The sequence below is a fragment of the Truncatella angustata genome (genome assembly GCF_020726525.1).
Source record: "Truncatella angustata strain MPI-SDFR-AT-0073 chromosome Unknown BKA67scaffold_1, whole genome shotgun sequence".
NCBI classification, from domain to species: Eukaryota; Fungi; Ascomycota; class Sordariomycetes; order Amphisphaeriales; family Sporocadaceae; genus Truncatella; species Truncatella angustata.
Window position 1 is genome coordinate 2,162,988 of NW_025763381.1, and position 19,229 is coordinate 2,182,216.

A 19,229-nucleotide genomic window follows, 5' to 3' on the forward strand; every position below is an offset into this window, starting at 1 on the left:
CCCAACTCATAGTTGCTTAGGTTGCTTGCTGGCTTGCTTCTGCCCAGTTATAGCTGACCTAGCTGCTTCTGCTTTGATTTTTTGGATACCCGCTGAACCTCACTCTTACCTTACCTCATTTGTTAATTGTCTGACTGGTGAATGTCCAGATTGGAAACTACGGCCTGGCGATAAATTTACAAGTCTGTCCATCAGATCCTTGCATCTTAGTTCCCCAAGGTATTTTTATTTCTTAAAAAATAAAATTAAAAAAAGACTAGCCAAACTACGTCACACCGAGTCCACGAGCACATGTAATACCACTCGAGAGATGCACCAGAAGCCATAGAGAATTACACGAAATCATGGCGACCGATTACAACAAGCTCAAGGTGGCCGATTTAAAGGTCGAACTGAAGCGCCTCGGACTACCGCAGAACGGGCTGAAGGCTGATCTTGTCGCTCGTCTGGAGGAAGCCGCCAACGATGCTCCTGTTGTAATGACAGAGGATCCCCCTGCTGCCGACTCCAATGACGATGCGCAAGAGGACGAACGGTCAACAGAACCTCGAGACACTATACCGGAAGAACCCAGGCCTGTTGCCGAAATAAGTTCGAGCCAGGGGCATGCTCAGGGGCAACATCAACAGCCGGAGCAGGAGCAGGAGCAGGAGCAGGATACACCCCAAGATGCGCCCATGATAGATGTGCCGATTCCAGGTGAATCTTTGCCAGAGGATCCAGCAGCTCCGGCTGTTGATCTTGCACCGGAGCCAGTACAACCCACTGCGACGGCAGATTTTGCCGCCCCGGACACTCCTACTCTTCCTCAGAGCTCAACAACTATGTCGTCGAGTGCCACTCCTGTACAGCCCACCGAGATAGTGCAGGACTCGCAGAAAAGAAAGAGACGTTCCGCCAGTCCTGTACCGCGCGCCGAGGATGTTGCAGCGAAACGAGCGAGAACAAGCGACGAGGAGCGTGTTGTGGCCGATATCGAAATGCCTGAAACGAACAACGAAAAAGAAGCGGCGCAGGTAGTCGACTCTGCCCACAAGGACCCAGCAGTTGTCGCTATTGGCAGTGCACAGCCAGAGAGGCCTACATCACAACAGGCCGACTCAAACGGCCTTGGGAATCCAAACACAGAAATTACACACGGCTCGCCTCCAAACGATTCGTACCAAACAGGCCCTGCATTGGTAGACAACATTGAACCACAACCGCACCTGAACAACGAAAACGATCCCGACCACGACCATGATGCACCAATAGGCGAGTCCGTCGTTGACGCACAGCCTGAAGAGGAGTTCCAACGAGACCTGGAGCCTCCTATTCATCCAGTTACCCCGGCCCTGTATATAAAGAATTTTATGAGACCTCTCCGACCACAGGCCGTACAAGATCATTTGCTCGACCTTGCAACACCCGCAGGTGTCCAAATCGATGAACAGACCATTTCGGCATTCCACCTAGACAGCGTTCGCACACATTCATTCGTGCTCTTCAGTAGCATCACAGCTGCAAAACGTGTGCGCAGTGCCCTCCACAACCGAGTGTGGCCTGACGAGACAAATCGGAAACCTCTCTGGATCGACTACATTCCAGCCGACCGCTATCGTGACTTTGTAGATATGGAGCTAGCCGCTGGTAGTGCCCGAGGTTCCGGTAGCCGTTACGAGGTTGTCTACGAGCATGACCATGAGGGGCATGTGACTACTAAGCTAGAGGAGAGTGGTGGAGCTGCGCCCGCTGCCGTTCTTGCACCACAACTCGAACACACGCAGTCAATTCCCACAGGCCCCTCGAGAAGCTCTACGGGCATCGAGGGCGCACCGACTGGGCCGCGAGGCCTTCAGGGCGGAGGACGATCTCATGTTCAAGGAGCTCGCACGGACCGATCCGGCGACTACAAGTCAACCATCGCACGTCCCTCGGTACCATTTCAAGCCGTGCCCGAAGAACTTGTGCAGCGAAGGCTCGATGCAATCAGACAGGCAAAGTCTCGAGACTATGACCAAGCAGCCGACAAGAACAAAGAGTACCGGCGGTACTTCTATGAGAACGGCGACCACCTGGTCGACCGGGGCCCTGAGATCTTCCTGGGCATTCGGCCTCCTCATCGCGAACGGGAGCGACGTCAGGACCAAGAACGTGGTGATAGACGACGTGGAGGCGGTGGAGGGAGGCGGAACGGCAGAAGAGGCATGCCCATGCATCATGGAGTTCCTAAAGGAGGCGACAGATATCGTGGCACAGCTTCTTCATCGGCCGACTACGATGATAGACCTCGCTATGACGACAGAGGTGGAGATCGGTATCGTGGCGGTGATAGCTACCGTCGTCGCTAGATGGCTTTGAGGGCTTCACACAGCGGATATGCAAGAATGCCAGCATCTATGTATATTGAAAACACTAATGACAAAAAATATATATTGACATCGGCGCAAACAAGATATTAATTCCACCAAGGCGTGTATCTAATCCATCACATATGATTTCGGGCTGGGCGCACAGATCTTCGGAGCTACAATATTCGGCTCACCAGTTAGTCATCTCGGGGGAAGGGAAGGGGGTTTTCTTTCTCTGTTCCATGTCATCGTAATAACTTTGCAATGGCCAAAAACACCTGTTCCGGCAAATGTACTGTAGAACTGTTCCCCCGTCCAAGACCGGCGTAAGGACAAGCAACCATATGCAAGGATTATCACATATAAAAGGGAACCAAAACAATTAAAATTAAAAATTAAACCCTGAGGTATAAGAGTGTCGTGATCAACATGTATGAGTGGTCATGAAGCCATGGACAAATAAAGGTTGGATCAATGCACGAAGGGACATGGTCTCGTCCACCAAATCTATACCGAGGAGAAAAGAAGAAGGGGAGAGAGAGCATATGCAACAGGGCGAGGCCATGGGCATCTCATCCAAGGAGTAGTACACTTTGTTAGCCCTTGCCCGCTCACGAGAGCCAGCTTGCTCAACATATGGCTCATCAATATACATTTCTCTACCGCTGTCTCTCTCTCTCTCTTTCTCTCTTTCTCTCTCTCTCTCTCTCTCTCTCTCTCTCTCTCCCCGTGTCACCGAAAACCTGAAATATGCCGACAACGACCCAGCTCACTCTAGCTTAAGCATCTTTACTGTAAGGTGAGAGACAAATGGCAATGAGGTGTGATGATGTAGCTGCCCCGTAGCTAGGTGCATACAGCCATACCATCGAGTGGTTTGTCATCACTAGCATGGATTCGTTTGCGATTTATGACCATCCGGCCTCGCAGTATCATCTCATGCAGTTCATACAGTAAAGAACCAAACCAGCCCAGTCGGCCATTCGCATCACACTCACGCATGTTGCCGTGATGCGTTCCATCCTGAGTCCCAGTCTCTCAACGGGTGCAGTTGTTTATGATTGCACAGCGAATGCTGCCAACACATTCTCTTCAAGCTTTCAGAAAGAGACTTAGTCATAACGTGTCAATGAAGGTTGCCCATCACTCACCATTCGGTGACCGAACCACTACCACTTGTTGTCTCTACAAAGTTGATTTGTTTTTCAAACCGGAGATGCTCTCGACTCTGATAACTCGGCCATCAATCCCCTTTTTCTTTTAATGCAGGACACCCAACACCGATCTCATATTATCCCCCCCCCCCCCCACAACAAAAGAACCCTACTCCTTTCTAGTATTCCTGCTTCCTTTCAACAAGGGAGAGCTCGCGAGAACGAATGTCGAAGCTGCAACGTAACCTCGCCATCACAGTCGGCATCGGGGGCCCTTCGTCCGCCGGAAAGACAACACTAGCAGAGCTCCTAGCCACCGCGCTACGCGGGGCCCTCACCACCGCCGCTCATCGGCGTGCCCACGCGGGCGACGACGCCCCGGCCCCGGCGAGCGCGGTCCGCGTGGTCCACCAGGATGACTTCTTCCTCCCCGCGGCGCAGCAGAGGTGGCCGCTGATCTCCACCGCCGGGGCCCGTCCCGTGGTCGATCGTGACCGGGTCGAAGCCGTCCGCTTCGAGGATCTCGAGCGGGAGCTCTGCCAGCCCATCAACCACTGCGGCGGCACCATCACAGGCCAGCAAGGATACCAGAAAGAGATGGCGGCTGCGGCGGCCACCCTTGCGGAACGCTTTGACGCCGTCTTCAAGCAGGGCGTAACCTCGTGCCAGATCAGGATTGTTAAGGGCAACCTGGTGCTAGCGCGCCGGCCGGCCGAGGGTCGACTACCTGCGTCACATGACGAGGTCACCCGAATGTTTGCGATCAACGCACGAGCTGCCCAGGATCGAGTCAGAGAGGCAATGGACGTCAAGCTGTTCCTGTCGGTACCATTCGAGGTGGCAGCGCTGCGGCGATTTTCTCGGTCCGAATACCGAGATCAGTCACCTTCTAATCCCAAAGGGAGGACCCCAGAGCAGCACTGGAGGCAAGCCTGGTACTTTGAACACGCATGGAAAAACCACGAATGGTATCACTCGAATGTACCTGCTGCATGGGTACAGCCGACGGAAGTTTCATCGACGGAAGACACGCTGACGTGGGCTGCTGGATTGGTTGTAGGTGCTATTCCCAAGGATTGAACCTGCCCGTAACACGGGAAGCTACTAGTCTAGGGAGTAATATGGTATGTTAAAGAAGCATGCCATGGAACAGTATGTGATGGTGTTTAGATGTTGCCTGCATTGGTTCGCAACAACCACGCCCTGCAATTGGGTGGTACATTCTTGAACAAACTGAACTCAAAACAGCTGATGGTCATGCGATTATAGCAACACGAAGGATCTTATAAAATTGAGCACAGCACCGCTATTCTGGTGCAGGTCATATGTACATAACGCCAAATCCCAAACCAGGAAAAACAAAACCCCCCCTTAAGCTACAGAACCATTGCACATCTTAAGCCGAAGCGGCTTGAGCAAGCTTGTCGGGTTGAACACCGACGCGCTCCTTGCTCAAGATGTCGAGCATGAACTGTGTCGGCCTGTTGTCCTTGTAGACCTTTTGGGTGGCCTTGAAGGCCATGACGTCCTCAATGTACTTGTCGAACAGGTAAGAGCTGTCCATCGGGCCACCCTTAGCCTCGGGGTGGAACTGAGTGGAGAAGATGGGTCGGGTTGCGTGACGCATGCCCTCGTTGCTTCCGTCGTTCAAGTTGACGAAGTACTCCTTCCAGTCCTTGGGCAGAGAGCTGGCATCAACAGCATAGCCATGGTTCTGACTGGTAATGTGGCACTGACCAGTGGAAAGATCCAAAGCAGGGATGTTGTGAGCTCGGTTACCGTACTTCATCTTGACGGTGCGAGCACCGATGGAGAGAGCGAGCAACTGGTGTCCCAAGCAAATACCCATGACTGGCACTTGCGAGGTTTCCATGAGAGTTCGGAGGTTGTGGACGGTGTCCTGGCAATGCGTCGGGTCACCAGGGCCGTTAGAGATGAAAACACCATCGTAGTTGTCCGCGACCTTCTGGATCTTGAAGTCGTAAGGGAAGACAGTCACACTGGCACCTCGGCTGACCAAGCTGCGGAGGATGTTCTCCTTGACACCGCAATCGATCAGGGCAATGTGGTATTTGGGGTTGTGGGCCTCAACAACGAAAGGAGCCTTGGTGCTAACCTTCTTGACGAGGTTGATTTGGCCCGGGTCGACAAAGCTCTCATCTTCGTCGGCGTCGTACTCATCTCCAGTGGAGATCCTGGCGAGCGAGGAACCCTGCTCTCGGAGGTAGGTGACGATAGCTCGGGTGTCGACACCAGAGATGGCGGGAATGCCCTCGCGAGCGCACCACTCGCCGAGGCTCTCAACAGCAGTCCAGTGACTGTACTGCTCAGCGACATCGGCAACGACAACTCCCGCACACTGAATGTGAGGGGACTCGAAGTACTTGAGCAAGTTCCATTGGTCGCGCTGGTTACCGGGGACGCCGTAGTTGCCAATCAAAGGCTGTGTGAAGACGAGGATTTGGCCCCTGTATGAAGGGTCGGTCATGGACTCGGGGTAGCCAACGAGGGAGGTGGTGAAGACAGCTTCGCCGGAGATGTTGGTATCGGCTCCGAAGGCGGTTCCGCGGAAGATTGGGCCGTCCTTTGTACACTGTCAGCAATTCCAAATGCCTCAGCCAACACAACGTCGTGGGGTCCAACTCACTCGGAGAGTAAGCGTAGCCTCGGTGCCAGACACGGGGGCTGTAGCACGGGAGAACGAGGCGGGCATCTGTCGGCCCTTGCTGCCCAGGTTGGCCTTCGCAAACGAGGCGGTAGTCGACAGAGGGCGACTGAAGCCGGCAGGCTTGGCAGCCCTGATGGCGATTCGGGAGAACATGATTGCTCTTTGGGTGGTTTGAGGTAAAGTTAAGCTAGGATTATTCAATTGACCTTTGCCTAAGCGGAAAGAGACCGCCACAAGTGGTCTAAATCGGAAATGTTAGTCTCCTGGGCGGTGAGTCAAGGTTGTGTGGTGCAGACGGGACCAACCTGAGATATAATCCTGCAAGATAAGAGGATTAGTATAATGCATGACTAAATATGTAGACGGGCTTGAAGAGGAAAACACGGTCGACCATGGCGCCAGAAAGCTTATTGCTTCCTAAGAAGCACACTGCTCAATGGCGGGGTGACTGTGTAAGCTCAAGGGGGGAGATTGGCACGTCATAAAGAATGAGGCCGGGAAAGGGTTCCGTGATCCCAACAGGAACAAGATTGGAGCAAATGAAGGAGCAAGGCATATGCTCTCTGAGTCTGCTGCGAGACGTACCTGTGAAGTGAAGACTGATGGATGCCCGTTCATAAGGGCGACTTTGCGTACGATATCAGTATAGGTGGTGAGGTTGTAAAAGGAACAAGAACAGGTCCGGATGTGTCAGGATGAGAAGCGGTGTCAAGGTCTTTGATATCGGCGACGCCCCAGCAGGACCAGCAGGGCATTAGCGGAAGAAAATTTGAGGGCTAACTCGCCTTTTGGCGGGGATCTACCGCTGGTTTGGCAGTAGGCGGAGCCCACGTCACGCCTCTCACTGGCCCCTTGCAGCCCGTCGCCAGGGGTCTCAGCGTGTCCCAGCGTGTCCCAACGTGTCCGCAACCGGCCTTCCCAGTGCGAGTGAGCTTTTTTCAAAAGCGTAATTCTCCATTGGATCTGCAGTGCGGCACCAAGCGGGCACATTACTCGAGAAAATGTCTCGGGGGGGGGGAATATCGACTGCTGGTGTGGTCTATGCGCAATTTGACTTCCATTACTACGGTAGGTTACTAAATACGTAGCCTACCGTGTAATCCGCACATGAGGTTGGTTATCTCTGTCCTATGCGCGTGTGTGCTGAAGAGCTTATTAGAACATAACATGTAAAGCTCCCGCTAGTGCCATTACGTACTGCTATCCAGAGCTTTGATACACACACAGTACACAGTAGAGCCATGCCAACACTGCTCAGCAGATGTGCTTTCTGAATATTCAGTCACCAGGCAGTTAGGTGTCATGATGATTAGGGCTTCGACGACTTTCTGGAAGACACTGAGCCCAGATCTGCGGCGGACATCTAGGCTGTTGTATCTTAATTCCGTGTGAACTGCTCACTCACATGTCTACGAAATCGTCACCATGAAGGTGCTCTCTCTAAGCACAACACACTATAAATGACTTGATTCTTAATCAAGTTTGATCAAGCAATGCAAGACAATCAAGTTACGTACACTGGAAAACCTATGAAATGACCATTTCCGGATTGAGGTAGGGCGACCAAGATTCTGGTCATGGATCTATGTGCTGCTGCAGAATCCGAGAGAGAAATACTGAACGAGCAACGATATTGGAAACGGCTTCAACCAGCCTGTCTATTGCCTTTTGCCCTTCTAGCTTGGTGGCCTCCTTAGCAGTCTTATTATTTGGATCAGATCAGCGCAGTTGCAATCATACTCTATCGACATGGTCTCAAAATATCGATGTTGAAACAAGGGTATTTGAACCAATGATCTAGTCTTCACACTTTTGTACAATGTCTTATATCGCGCCCAACTCCTTCAGCTTGGAGATCAGTCCATCGACATCCTCGACCTTACCGCCTCCCTGTCTGGGGGCGGGTTCTGTGTAAATCGTCAGCATGAGCCGCCTAGAAATATAGTCCCCGAACAAAGATAAGAACCCTCCCTGGGTGTAAACATACCTGTAACCTTCACCACCTTCAATCTCCTCTCATTCGCAACGCCCAAGTCGCTCAGGCTCATCTTGACCAACGGCTTCTTCTTGGCCTTCATGATATTCGGTAGACTGGCGTACCGTGGCTCATTGAGCCGCAGATCCGTCGTGATGACCATGGGCAGCTTAGCCTTGACCGTCTCCACGCCGCCGTCGACCTCCTTGGTGACCAGCACGCTGTCGCCCTCGAACTTGACCTCGCTGGCCTGCGTGGCCTGCGCCCAGCCCAGCAGGCCGGCGAGCATGGGACCGGTCTGCGCCGAGTCGTCGTCGATGCTCTGCTTGCCGAGGATGACCAGGTTGCTCTTTTCCTTGTCCACGACGGCCTTGAGGAGCTTGGCGACGCCGAGGGGCTCCAAGTCCTCCCCCTCCTTGACGTCGACGTGGATGCCGCGGTCGGCGCCCATGGCCATGGCGGTCCTGAGCACGTCCTGCGCCTTGGGCGGTCCCGCGCTGATGACGCAGATGTCCTCCACGGGGGCCGACTTTTTCTCGCGGATGCGCACGGATTCCTCGATCGAGAGCTCGTCGAAAGGGTTCATGCTGTGCTTGACGCCGGCGGTCTCGACGCCCGTCTGGGCCTTGTTGACGCGAGGCTTGACCTGTACCGGGCTCTCGCATTAGCTTTACCTGGGTTCCCGGTTGCCCTTTCTATCCCAGGGGTCTCTCTGCCGGTGCGGGGGATCCAATGCTCCATGGGGCGCCAAGTTTGCACATACCGCATAGTCAATGACCCGCTTGATGGGCACGAGAATCCTCAACGAAGACATTTCGGCGTTTACTCTCCGTGTTTGAGACCTGGGAGCGTTGAGATAGCCTTGAATCCGGAGTCTCAATGACGCAGGGAAAAGCAACCGGAGCCGTGAGCGATACCGGTTAGCGCCGGCTCCATTTGACCTCGGGTTCCTGGTGCACGTGATGCCCCTCATCATCGTCAACCCCCTTCCCTCCTCCCTCTGTCGAAGGACAAATGAGACTAGGGTCGATCCATAGTCACAGCTGGTTTCCTCGTCGTTGCGACATGTCATCAGCATCAGATGAAGCTGGGACCAATCTGATGCAGGCAGCTTCTGCGTAATGATATGGCAAAGCCGCAAGCGGCAATTCATGTATTCGCTATCCAAGGACTCCTCTAGTCATACATGCATCGTCTATGTTCATATGGCGCATTCCAGCTCTAATATTGAGATACTCCACGTCGAACCTGGCTCAAGATTCGTCCTGTTCACCAATCATCCCACTCGTCGTCCTTCTTGCCACCTGCAGGCCCGCCAGCTCCCTTGTTTGTCTTGCCCATAGCAGAAGTACCAATTGAGCTATACTTGGGGCCTGTCCCATGCCTCTGATCTGCAACAGATGAGAAGTCGTCCCAGAATGATTTCTTGCTTTCATCCATGTTGGTGCCACCGCGCTGCCTCTGGCCGTCGGATCCCTCTACAAAGCGATTAAGACCTTCTTGGGCATTCTTGGCGCCCTGTTGTGCTACTCTACCCGCATTTGCGGCTGCCACTTTCGCCTGTGCAGCAAAATCTGATTCCGCGATCTAAATCCTGTAGTGTCAGTCTTTGTACCTTGGCGCTCCAGCAAGCATATCTGTAGGAATGACAGGGGACCACGGACCTGCTTCGCAGTAGGTTGTATAAAGTCACTATTAACAGTCTTTGCTGTCTGTGTAACAGTCTTAGTGAACCAGCCAAAGCCCTTGCTCAACGCTGCTATAGGATCGGCCTGTAACTCTTGAAGATTGGGGCCTCCCTGGCTCTGGTTCTGCGTTGGCATGGGCGAGTTGCCAAAGCCAGCATATTTTCCACCTTGATTCGGCGGCAGGTCGGCCGGTCTCGAGGCATTGGCGGCACCAAGGCCGGCGAAATACTTATCGTCGACCTTGGCTTTCACTCCCGGTCGGCTCGGGCTCGCAGTTCGGCTCCCACTTGTCGCCACGCCCTGCAGCGGCGTTCCAGTCCTACTGGCTTGCCTCGGTTGCGCCGCCTTATTTGCTGGCGCCGACGCGCTCTTCTTCTCACCGGGGACGTACTCACGTCCCTCGACCTTGGCGCTGAGTCTTTCCTTCCACTCCTCGCCCACCTCACCGCTGTATCGTTCGGCGATGGTCGCGTCGTCCCAGGACATGCCCATCATCTTGGTGTCCTCGTGGTTTTCGAAGAACTCACGCCACCCCGAGTTACCGCCCAAGCGCATACGCTCGATCTCGGCGTTTTTGAAGGCGTCCATGGTAACAGACCGGACGAAGGAGATGTGGACCCCGAGACCACGGTGAACTCCAGCGCACGAGAGGCAGATGAAGACGCCAAATTTTGGGGACGCCCATTGCGGGTTCGGGGCATTACAATCGCAGCAGTTGTTATTGTTGTTCGTTTTCTGGATGGCTAGGAGCTGTGGTAGGGGAATGGCAGTCAGTTGGGGGGCTTGTGGGTGACGATGGGCAGGTCTTTACATGCGCCTGCGCGAATTACCCGACGATCAGGGCACTCACCTTCGACTTTGTCTCGGGATCGACCTCCCACATAGCTGATGTAGCCATCTCGGTCGTTGCAGTAGCCTGAGGAGCGCAGGCGAGATGTCACGATTGGTTGTTTCCCCAGGGTCGTTGTGTAAGTTGGCCAGATAAGGGGGCGATCGATAGAGGGGCAGCCTGACTCTGGAGTTTGGCTGGCACTTGAGTTTAAAAGTGCCAACTCAAGCTTCCAGCTCCAGTACGCGGCAGATCACCTAAACTTCGACCGATCGTGCCTCTATGAGAAAATTAGATACGATTAAAGTCTACTCTCAGAAGTATTCGAAACTACAAATGGTATTAAATTGTCCGACGCTTTTCGCAGCATTCTCCAACAACTTCACTCTAGCTTTCATGGTATTTAACCCAAGGCTACGGTAGGTATCAGAGTTGGTGCGATTCGGTACCATTTTGTTCTAGAACCTGACCAGGGCACGCGAAATGAACGTCCCATTCGTCAATTGAACTAATTCCCCTCCAATACTGTGTAGCCCGCACCTTTGGATGCACCCCGTCCGAGCCATTATCCCAGGCCCTTCCTTGTGTGACAACCTTACGCACCAGGTCAGACCTCAACGGATAGGACCCTCCCCGTTTTGCCTTTGCCTTTTTATTTTAAATCTGTTTTTATATTAAATTCCTGTTTCGAGCCGCCGGCAGCTCATCAGCTGTTCTGCACATGCACTGTGTGTAGCCATAATCATATCATCAAGAGGCCGATATACGTGGACAGCCTGGTGGATTTCGTCAAAACAAAGCAAAAAAAAAACCATGGTATTCTTCATGCACTCAGAACTTTTCCAGTCCGCTCAAACTCCAGCATCACGTCCATCTAGTGTACACAAGCAGAAAGACAAGATACCTGGGGATAATAACACAAGTAGTAACACAAGTGGTGAGAAAGGTCGTGCGAATTAAGAAGATGTCTGCCCAAAATCCGCAAACATTGGCCCATAATATCTATGGAGTCATAACTCGCCTCCATCAGATGGTTCGAAGCCCACATCTGCTATTGTTTTTTGTGTTTTTCATTTTGCGAATCTATCCTCCGAAATCAACGTGAGCCGTACCTGTTCTCGCTCTTCAACGCCCCCCGTTCCAATATCTCCCTGGTGGCGTCGATAAGTTACTGGAGGGCCGCAGTAGTAGACATGATAATTGTCGAGCTGGCCTCTCTCATCCGGGATAAGTAATCTGTTATGTTGAGGTAGTGGTGGGGTTGGCTTAAACCGTGACAGCCGGGGCGGCATCGGTGACGGTGGCGGGGGCGGCCTCCTCCTTGTTCTCGGACTCAATCGGGGCGTTGGCCTCCTCGTCCGTCTTGTCAGGACTGTCGATAGCGACCTTGACAGCGATCTCACGACCCTCAATCTCCTTGCCGTTCATCTCCTCAACAGCCTTCTGCTGCTGCTCCTCGGAAGATAGGGTGACGAAACCAAAGCCACGTCCCTTGCGGGGCTCACCACGAGCCTGGAGCTTCTTGATCATGAATCGAGGAATGGGACGAAGAGCAATCTTGGCCGAAGAGGGTTCGTAGGCAGAGAAGAGCTCCTTAAGCTATAGTAGAGAGTCAGAATCAAAAATGGTCTCAACAGCAATACAGAGTTGAATCCTACCTTCTCCTCGGTCAGGTCGTAGGGCAGGTTGGCAACCATGACCTTGTTCTTGGAGGGGATGCCATCAGCGGGGGGTCCACGCTCGCGCTTCTGGGCAGGGCGAGACTTGTCCTGCTTCTCATTGGCGGTCTTAGACTCGTCAGCATTGATCTTGTTGGTGATGTCGCTCAATGGTTGAACCTCTTCTGTAGTAGCTGCCTCGACGGGAGCGGCAGCATCCTCCTCAGTGGCGGGGGCTTCCTCGTTTCCTCCCTCCTAGAAAAGAGTCAGTGCGGGTTTGCGAGAGTCCAGGAGCAAAGAGCAACATACAGATCGACCGGCGCGGCCAGTACGGCCACCACGGCCACGTCCTCGGCCACGTCCGCGACCGGAGGCCTTGCGGCGAGTGCCCTCGGCGCCCTCACCGTTGGCGCCACCGTCAGACTTCTCGCCAGAAGCAGTGGGGGTTCGGGCAAGCTGAACTGAGACCTTACGCTCAAGAATCTCCTTGCCAGAAAGCTCAGAGATGGCACGCTCAGCCTCAGTGGGGGTAGAGAGGTCGACAAAGGCGTAGCCGACGGGGCGGTCAGTTCTCGGGTTCTTGGGAATGGAGACAGACTCGCTGTACGTGTAGCAATGTCAGTGTTGGGTCCCCAATGAGTATCAAACATGACGGAATGCAGGAAGAGAGCGGTCAGGGTGTGACAGCTCCACCTCAGGAACGGGGGTCCTGTCCATGTACCATGTCACAGAGCACGGGGGTGGCAGGACTGGCTGACTCCAGGCTGCGACAGAGGAAAGGAAACAGAGAGGGTGGGAACAACTTACACAAGGTAGCCCTTGAAGAATTCTTTCAACTCCCCCTCAGTTGTCGCGTAGGCGAGGTTGCCGATGTACAAGCGGCGACCCTCAGCGGCACTAGCGTGGACGGCGTCCTTGTTCTCGTCCTTGTTGCCGTTGGTGTTGCCGGTGATCGAGGTATTGCTCAGAGCGTTGGTAACGTCGTTGACGGCGTTGGTTGCGACATCAGCAACTTTCTCCACGGTGCTGGCCATTTTGAGTTATCGATAAATGGATGGGAAATGGATGCAAAGGTTGGTGGATGAGAGAGATGAGATGTGGATCTTCAACTAGACGTTAGGATGATTTGTTTTTGTCGCGGGTTCAAAAATTGAACTCTGATCAACGGGGGAGTGAGAAGGGTGGCTACGTGCCCTAGATTCGGTGAAAGGGAAACTGGAGAAGGGGTTTGTGGTGTTGACACAAGTGACTTGAGATGTGTTGTGATTGAGAGGTGTGAAGAAGGAGGAAGGGAGAGGAGCAGGTTCGGGTCGTAAGGTAGTCGTAGTCGTCGATGGCAAAGGCAGTCAGTGGAAGTGGAAAGCGGCCACGAAAAATAATTAATTCTCCGGGAAGGGGCTAGTGCGTCCCACTAAGTTCACGGATGGCGTGTGGCGAATGGTAGGAGCGATTCAAAATGTGGGCTGAACTCCCTTTTTATTGGGATCTAAAAATGGGGGGAAGTCTGCGCCTGATAATGGGATATCCATGGGATAACGGGATCTGGGATCTAGATCTGCGTCTCTCCGTCTGCGTCTGCGTCTTGCAAGAAGAAGGCACCAGGCATCACACACATTCATACACATACATACATACATACATAGTAGGACAATCGCCCATCTTTTCAGTTGTGGGGAAAGGATCTTGTCTGCTAGGTATGTAAGTTGTCATGTTCATCCATACCGGATTGTTCCTGGTCTTGGTCTGCCTACTTGTAACTTTCCAATGGTACTTACATCATTGGCTTCGGAAGGAGCCTAGTCATACAAGAATTCAGCATTTTGAGTTTTCCATGAGGCGGAAACGTTGAACAATGCTCAACTGTTTTCATCCACGTTTCTTGTCAACTGCATCCAGCACAGGGCACAACTATTCTTTGATTGACATGGGCTGTCGCCCTATGTTCTGGCCGTGATAGACAAGAGACGTAATATCACGTCAATGGCGAGAGATATCCATGGCTTGGGTTAGCACACGCCCATAACAAACAGAAACTTAGGCACAAGAATGAGGGGCATTGTTGTATGTGAGCAAACCTGATCAAAGCATTTGGGCTACCGCTCTTCTGAAAGACTCACAGATGGTGAGCCCTATTTCGACCATCGGGCAGCAACACAATATTAAGGAAACGAAGGAATGCAGACCACAAAGTGCAGTTGCTCTTATCTCAGTTGGATGGGGCTCCAGCAGGAGTAACCTACAGCCTACAGTATGCGCAGACATGAAGACTTCATCACGAGGTTGCGATTGTCATACTGTGTATAAAGTGGTCAAGCAATTGCCCCTAAAATGGAAGGGAGCCAGCCCTTCCATGTATTGAAGAAATCCACTTTCGAAGCTAGGCCGGCTAGAGATCCGTTGAGGTGGAGGATCAGGAGCTGTGGCCTCTGTCGGTCCGGGGCGCTTTGTGAGAGCCACGCCGATGACACAGACGGTGAGCTATGGACTCTCAGCCGCCTATCACCAAGGCTGTTCTGATCCCGTTGATGGCTCAATCTTTAACAATCGGTAATCCAGAGATCTACCTCATGTAAGGTCCAGCACGCTCCCAGCACAGAACTCTCCAAGTCAGCTAGGCGTCTGTCATTAGTTTACTACAATTGAGTCCGACCTGTGCTCGAATTGCCAAATAAACATGCATGAACCAGGCAAATTGCATTATCTCGGACCTGCTCGGATGACTTACCCAGCACGAATGTAGCATTCGAATGGAAGTCTTCCAATGCTGGGGAGATTGGGAAACGTAGGAATGGTCCTTGTTCAACCAAGCTATCAACAATTGGAAGACCAGCATTGTATAGCACAGTCACTAAGTACATAACCACGGGCTTGCATCGTGCACGCGGTCGGTCTTCTCTTTGAAAAGAGCATGCTGGAGTCGATGTGCTAAACATTCTAGAAGAATAGAAGAAAGCCAAGGCCAGCAGGGGCTGCCCTAAAGATACCCCCAAAAGCCTTATGCGGGACCCTGCAAAATCTCAGCTTTCCCCGGTTGGCAGTTAGCACTTAGCTTTGAACGTGCACAAGGGGATGGAGCCCCCTATTCATCCTTACTTATTCATCCTTGCAAGCCTTGTTCGCTTCGCCCTTAATAATACTTAGGAAACTCGACAATATAGCACAATGCTCGCACCCAGTTGACATTCGTGAGATGCTGCTAACCAAACATGTTGGTGTCGCCTTGTTGAGGCTGCATTATCCTATGCTTGAAAAGCTAGTCACGGTCGCCTTGATGGCAGGCAATCCGCTGCGCATGTGACACGAATGCATTCGGCTATCGTATTTCTCATCTACATTTGAAGTCTCTTAGGTTAGTTCACTTTGCTACCGGCGCCATCAAGTCCTCGTCAGTCAACCAATGCTTTTAGGGTCGCATGCATGTGGGCAACTCAGCCTTATGATATGATGCATGTATCATGCTGGCCATGTAGGCAATTACCAGGTTTTTCTTCTTGAAATCAAACCAAAGACGTTATGTGTTTCCGTTAACAAGCATTTTTCTGCCACTTACTCTGCTCTCAACGTCGTTAGTAAGTAATATCAAACACCTCACCATCTAAAGAGGTCACTTGCGAAAGGCGCCCGGACAGAGCCGCAAGGCCGCTGCTTAAGGGGTGGCGTTTTGCATTGTGACCAAGTAACCTAAATCAATATTCAGCTAAAGATGCCCCCACATCGGCGGTATCGGTAATCTCGCTGCTTGCGATCGCGGCTCTTCAACGAGCAACAGGTTCGTATTGAACTCGATTAGAATTCATGACTTGCTAGACGGCCCGGTGACTTCAACAGGACAAATGAGTCTCTTGTGACGCAAGTCTAAATCTATCTGGTACTACGCTATCTACGACTTCAAGCAAATCGCCTTTTTTTTTTTCCCCCTCTCAACATGGCGGCCGATGATCCGGTCCCCGCGTGCGAAGTATTGCCTCTGGAAGACAGAAGAATTCTCATCCTCTATGGGTCAGAAACGGGAAACAGTCAGGATTTCGCTATAGACCTCGAGAAAATCTCCGAACGGTTACGTTTCAGGGCAGATGTGTTCGCGATGGACTCTGTTGGTCTGGTAGGTAACCTTTTTTTTTTTTTTTTTTTTTCTTCTTCTACTTTTTTGCTATGATTATTTCCGTCCAATGACCCCAATATCAGTGCAAATCCTTGGATATCTTGAAATTGAACTTAGCTGCTGCAATTGGGAAGTCTGCTCGGGAACATTGTGAGACTTTCATCGCTGTAGTGATAGATACAATTATGGGATATAACCAGTAAATTATTCAAGAGTGACAACTAATAACTATCTCTTAGAAAACATTGACGGAATACGCATTTGTGCTTTTTGTCATTGCAACTACTGGCCAAGGAGAAATGCCCAAAAACTCGCGTCTTTTCTGGAGGAAGCTTTTATCTAAGAGACTGCCCGCCACAATTTTCGGCGGCGTGAAATTCACCACATTTGGGCTGGGCGACAGTTCATACCAACAGTACGTTTTCTCAGTGATGGCAACATTATGAGAGACTAACTGGTTCACGGTTTCAGATACAACTGGGCGTCAAGGAAGCTTCATAAACGTCTACTGCAGCTTGGAGCGAACGAGTTTTATCCTCGCGGTGAAGCAGATGAACGCCATGAAGATGGGTACGTAGACACAATCTTTCTACAATGTGCAAAGACATCTCCAATCGAGAGGCTTTTTGCTCCCCCTTCCACATAACTTACCGATCGCTCCTGGTTTCATACTTCAGCACTGGAGTAGTGATGCCGTTACTGGGCAACAACAGAATCTATTGGCAGTTGTGGCTTCCCCCGTGAACTTGCCCAGATAGTCGCGCTTATCTTGGCTGGCTCCAGTTACCTACGCATTCAGAGAAAACAACCACAAAGCTGACTTTATCTTCAGGATTGACGGTGCTTTTTTACCGTGGTCAATCAGTCTACGCTCGCATCTGATATCCAAGTATCCTCTTCCGGAAGGGCTCTCGGTAATCCCAGAAGACGTTCAACTGCCACCCAAGATTATCCTAGAGCGACTTTCGATCTTCACGAAGATGGTTGACCGTTTCAACGAGAAACGACGACTTGAGGGTGTCGACCGAAATAACCTCGACTGCAGAGCAGCGCATTTCAGTCACGTCGATGCCGTCGATCCCCTGAGGCAAGAAGACGATCTCCGAGATGATAGACACGAGAAAGGCTTGGAAATATCGGCTCGGCTGAATCCACGAACGTCTGCTAACGCCGTCAAGCATCCCAGCGGAGTGGATTTTCTAGACCGCCTGAACATTCTCAAAGATGATGTTGAGAAGTACAAGCTCGAAGATTCTGCACACCCCTCTGGGTCACCGCCTCAGGACCTGTTGCCTATACCAGACGCATGGACTGCTACCATTGAAGAGAACACTCGGCTTACGCCTGAAGGTCACTGGCAAGACGTCCGACATCTCAAATTGGTTGTACACCCAAACCTTACCGTGGTCGAGACCGCCCTAACCAGTGCGAAATCCAAAAACGAGTCGTCTGGGTCGCAGAAGGGACCCTCAGTGTCTGATGGTAAAGTCAAAGCCAAGCACCGCAAGAAACTTGAGAGTCTGTTCACGGCAGCTGGCGACACAGTATTTCTCTATCCGAAGAACTTTCCTGAGGATGTCCAGGCTCTGATCGATCTCATGGGTTGGAATGGTGTCGCTGATGAGCCCTTCAAGCATTACAAAGAGAGGTATGACCTATTTCCATATGAACACGCGCCTCCTGGTTGCTACCCCTTGGAGGAAAGCACATTGCGCCAATTATTGACCAATAACTACGACATTACCGCAATTCCCAAACGCTCCTTCTTTGACAACATCAAGTACTATGCCACGGACGACATGCAGAAGGAAAGACTCTCAGAATTCTCCGAACCTAGATTCATCGACGAGTTCTATGACTACACCACGCGACCTCGACGTTCTATACTGGAAATACTCCAAGATTTCTCATCCGTCAAACTTCCTTACCATTTTATTCCCGTGGTGTTTCCCCTCATTCGAGGTCGAGAGTACAGCATGGCCAGTTCAGGCCCCCTGATGGAAGTGGACGGTAATAAGCACGATACCCGCGTCGAGCTTTTAGTTGCATTAGTCAAATACAAGACCGTTCTGCGCAAGACCAGGAGAGGTCTCTGTTCGCGATATATTGAGTCTCTACGACCGGGAACGAAAATTCGAATCAGTGTCGGAGAGCGTAGGGCACCATTCGCTAATGTCGATACTATGCAACGACCCCTTCTGGGCATTACTACTGGAACAGGAGTCGCTCCAGCCCGCGCTGCTTTCTGGGAACGCGCCACTAATATGACCCACGGTGCGAACGTCTTATTCTTTGGGGGGCGCAATCGAACAGCCGACTATTACTTTCAAGATGACTGGTCCTTATTACGAGTCAAGGTTCACACGGCTTTCTCCCGCGACCAAAGAGAGAAGATCTACGTGCAGGACGTCATTCGCCGGGAGTACAAGCTTGTCTGTGGGATGCTCCAGGAGGGGGCTACAATCATGATCTGTGGAAGTTCAGGCAAGATGCCGACGGCTGTCCGTGAAGCTCTACTTGATGCTATGGTCAAGGGAGAGCTGTGCAAGACTCTCGAGGATGCGACGGCTTTTCTCGATTCATTCTGCACAATCTGGCAGGAAGTCTGGTAATGGGTCCAGCATTGACCTCTTGCGTCTTATAGAAGTTTGACTTTACTATCGAGGTTCTGATCGATCACATTGTTACGAACGCACACTACATGAATACATGTTTGGATCAGGAGGCAAAATGTGTATTCCTCGCAAAGCTCAGTAGACATGAATATGCACAGGCTGCCTGATAGAAGCCAACTAGACCAAGAGCACCCATAAATCACAGGGGAA

The 19,229-nt window shown here is 51.9% G+C and overlaps 7 protein-coding genes across 7 annotated transcripts; 3 read left to right on the plus strand and 4 right to left on the minus strand.

The window, feature by feature from the left end:
- The first annotated feature begins 660 nt into the window (after positions 1–660).
- BKA67DRAFT_544844 (uncharacterized protein) lies at positions 661–2,710 on the plus strand. Its single transcript, XM_046101296.1, has one exon. The coding sequence runs from the start codon at positions 678–680 to the stop codon at positions 2,328–2,330; it is 1,653 nt and encodes a 550-aa protein (XP_045963689.1). The 5' UTR covers positions 661–677; the 3' UTR covers positions 2,331–2,710.
- A 999-nt stretch (positions 2,711–3,709) lies between these two features.
- On the plus strand, positions 3,710–4,564 carry BKA67DRAFT_652784 (uncharacterized protein; the record flags this gene model as incomplete). Its single annotated transcript, XM_046106226.1, has 1 exon — positions 3,710–4,564. The coding sequence occupies one exon, from the start codon at positions 3,710–3,712 to the stop codon at positions 4,562–4,564; it is 855 nt and encodes a 284-aa protein (XP_045963690.1).
- A 316-nt stretch (positions 4,565–4,880) lies between these two features.
- BKA67DRAFT_510805 (carbamoyl-phosphate synthase) lies at positions 4,881–6,305 on the minus strand (the record flags this gene model as incomplete). The annotated part of the gene is made up of 2 exons (XM_046097357.1): positions 4,881–6,068; positions 6,132–6,305. The coding sequence occupies 2 exons, from the start codon at positions 6,303–6,305 to the stop codon at positions 4,881–4,883; spliced, it is 1,362 nt and encodes a 453-aa protein (XP_045963691.1).
- Positions 6,306–7,655: 1,350 nt separating this feature from the next.
- Positions 7,656–9,015, minus strand: BKA67DRAFT_544854 (electron transfer flavoprotein beta-subunit). Its single transcript, XM_046101297.1, has 3 exons — positions 8,891–9,015; positions 8,140–8,773; positions 7,656–8,059 (listed from the first exon to the last, which is right to left on the minus strand). The coding sequence occupies exons 1-3, from the start codon at positions 8,939–8,941 to the stop codon at positions 7,977–7,979; spliced, it is 768 nt and encodes a 255-aa protein (XP_045963692.1). The 5' UTR covers positions 8,942–9,015; the 3' UTR covers positions 7,656–7,976.
- Positions 9,016–9,054: 39 nt separating this feature from the next.
- On the minus strand, positions 9,055–11,078 carry BKA67DRAFT_544856 (zinc finger protein gcs1). Its single transcript, XM_046101298.1, has 3 exons — positions 10,666–11,078; positions 9,792–10,565; positions 9,055–9,714 (listed from the first exon to the last, which is right to left on the minus strand). The coding sequence occupies exons 1-3, from the start codon at positions 10,711–10,713 to the stop codon at positions 9,397–9,399; spliced, it is 1,140 nt and encodes a 379-aa protein (XP_045963693.1). The 5' UTR covers positions 10,714–11,078; the 3' UTR covers positions 9,055–9,396.
- A 723-nt stretch (positions 11,079–11,801) lies between these two features.
- Positions 11,802–13,751, minus strand: BKA67DRAFT_18140 (uncharacterized protein). Its single transcript, XM_046095282.1, has 4 exons — positions 13,110–13,751; positions 12,612–12,903; positions 12,303–12,557; positions 11,802–12,243 (listed from the first exon to the last, which is right to left on the minus strand). The coding sequence occupies exons 1-4, from the start codon at positions 13,334–13,336 to the stop codon at positions 11,911–11,913; spliced, it is 1,107 nt and encodes a 368-aa protein (XP_045963694.1). The 5' UTR covers positions 13,337–13,751; the 3' UTR covers positions 11,802–11,910.
- Positions 13,752–16,227: 2,476 nt separating this feature from the next.
- BKA67DRAFT_529707 (uncharacterized protein) lies at positions 16,228–19,016 on the plus strand (the record flags this gene model as incomplete). The annotated part of the gene is made up of 5 exons (XM_046099114.1): positions 16,228–16,404; positions 16,522–16,554; positions 16,644–16,819; positions 16,876–16,974; positions 17,237–19,016. 5 exons carry the CDS (start codon positions 16,228–16,230, stop codon positions 19,014–19,016), a joined length of 2,265 nt encoding a protein of 754 aa, XP_045963695.1.
- Positions 19,017–19,229: the final 213 nt, after the last annotated feature.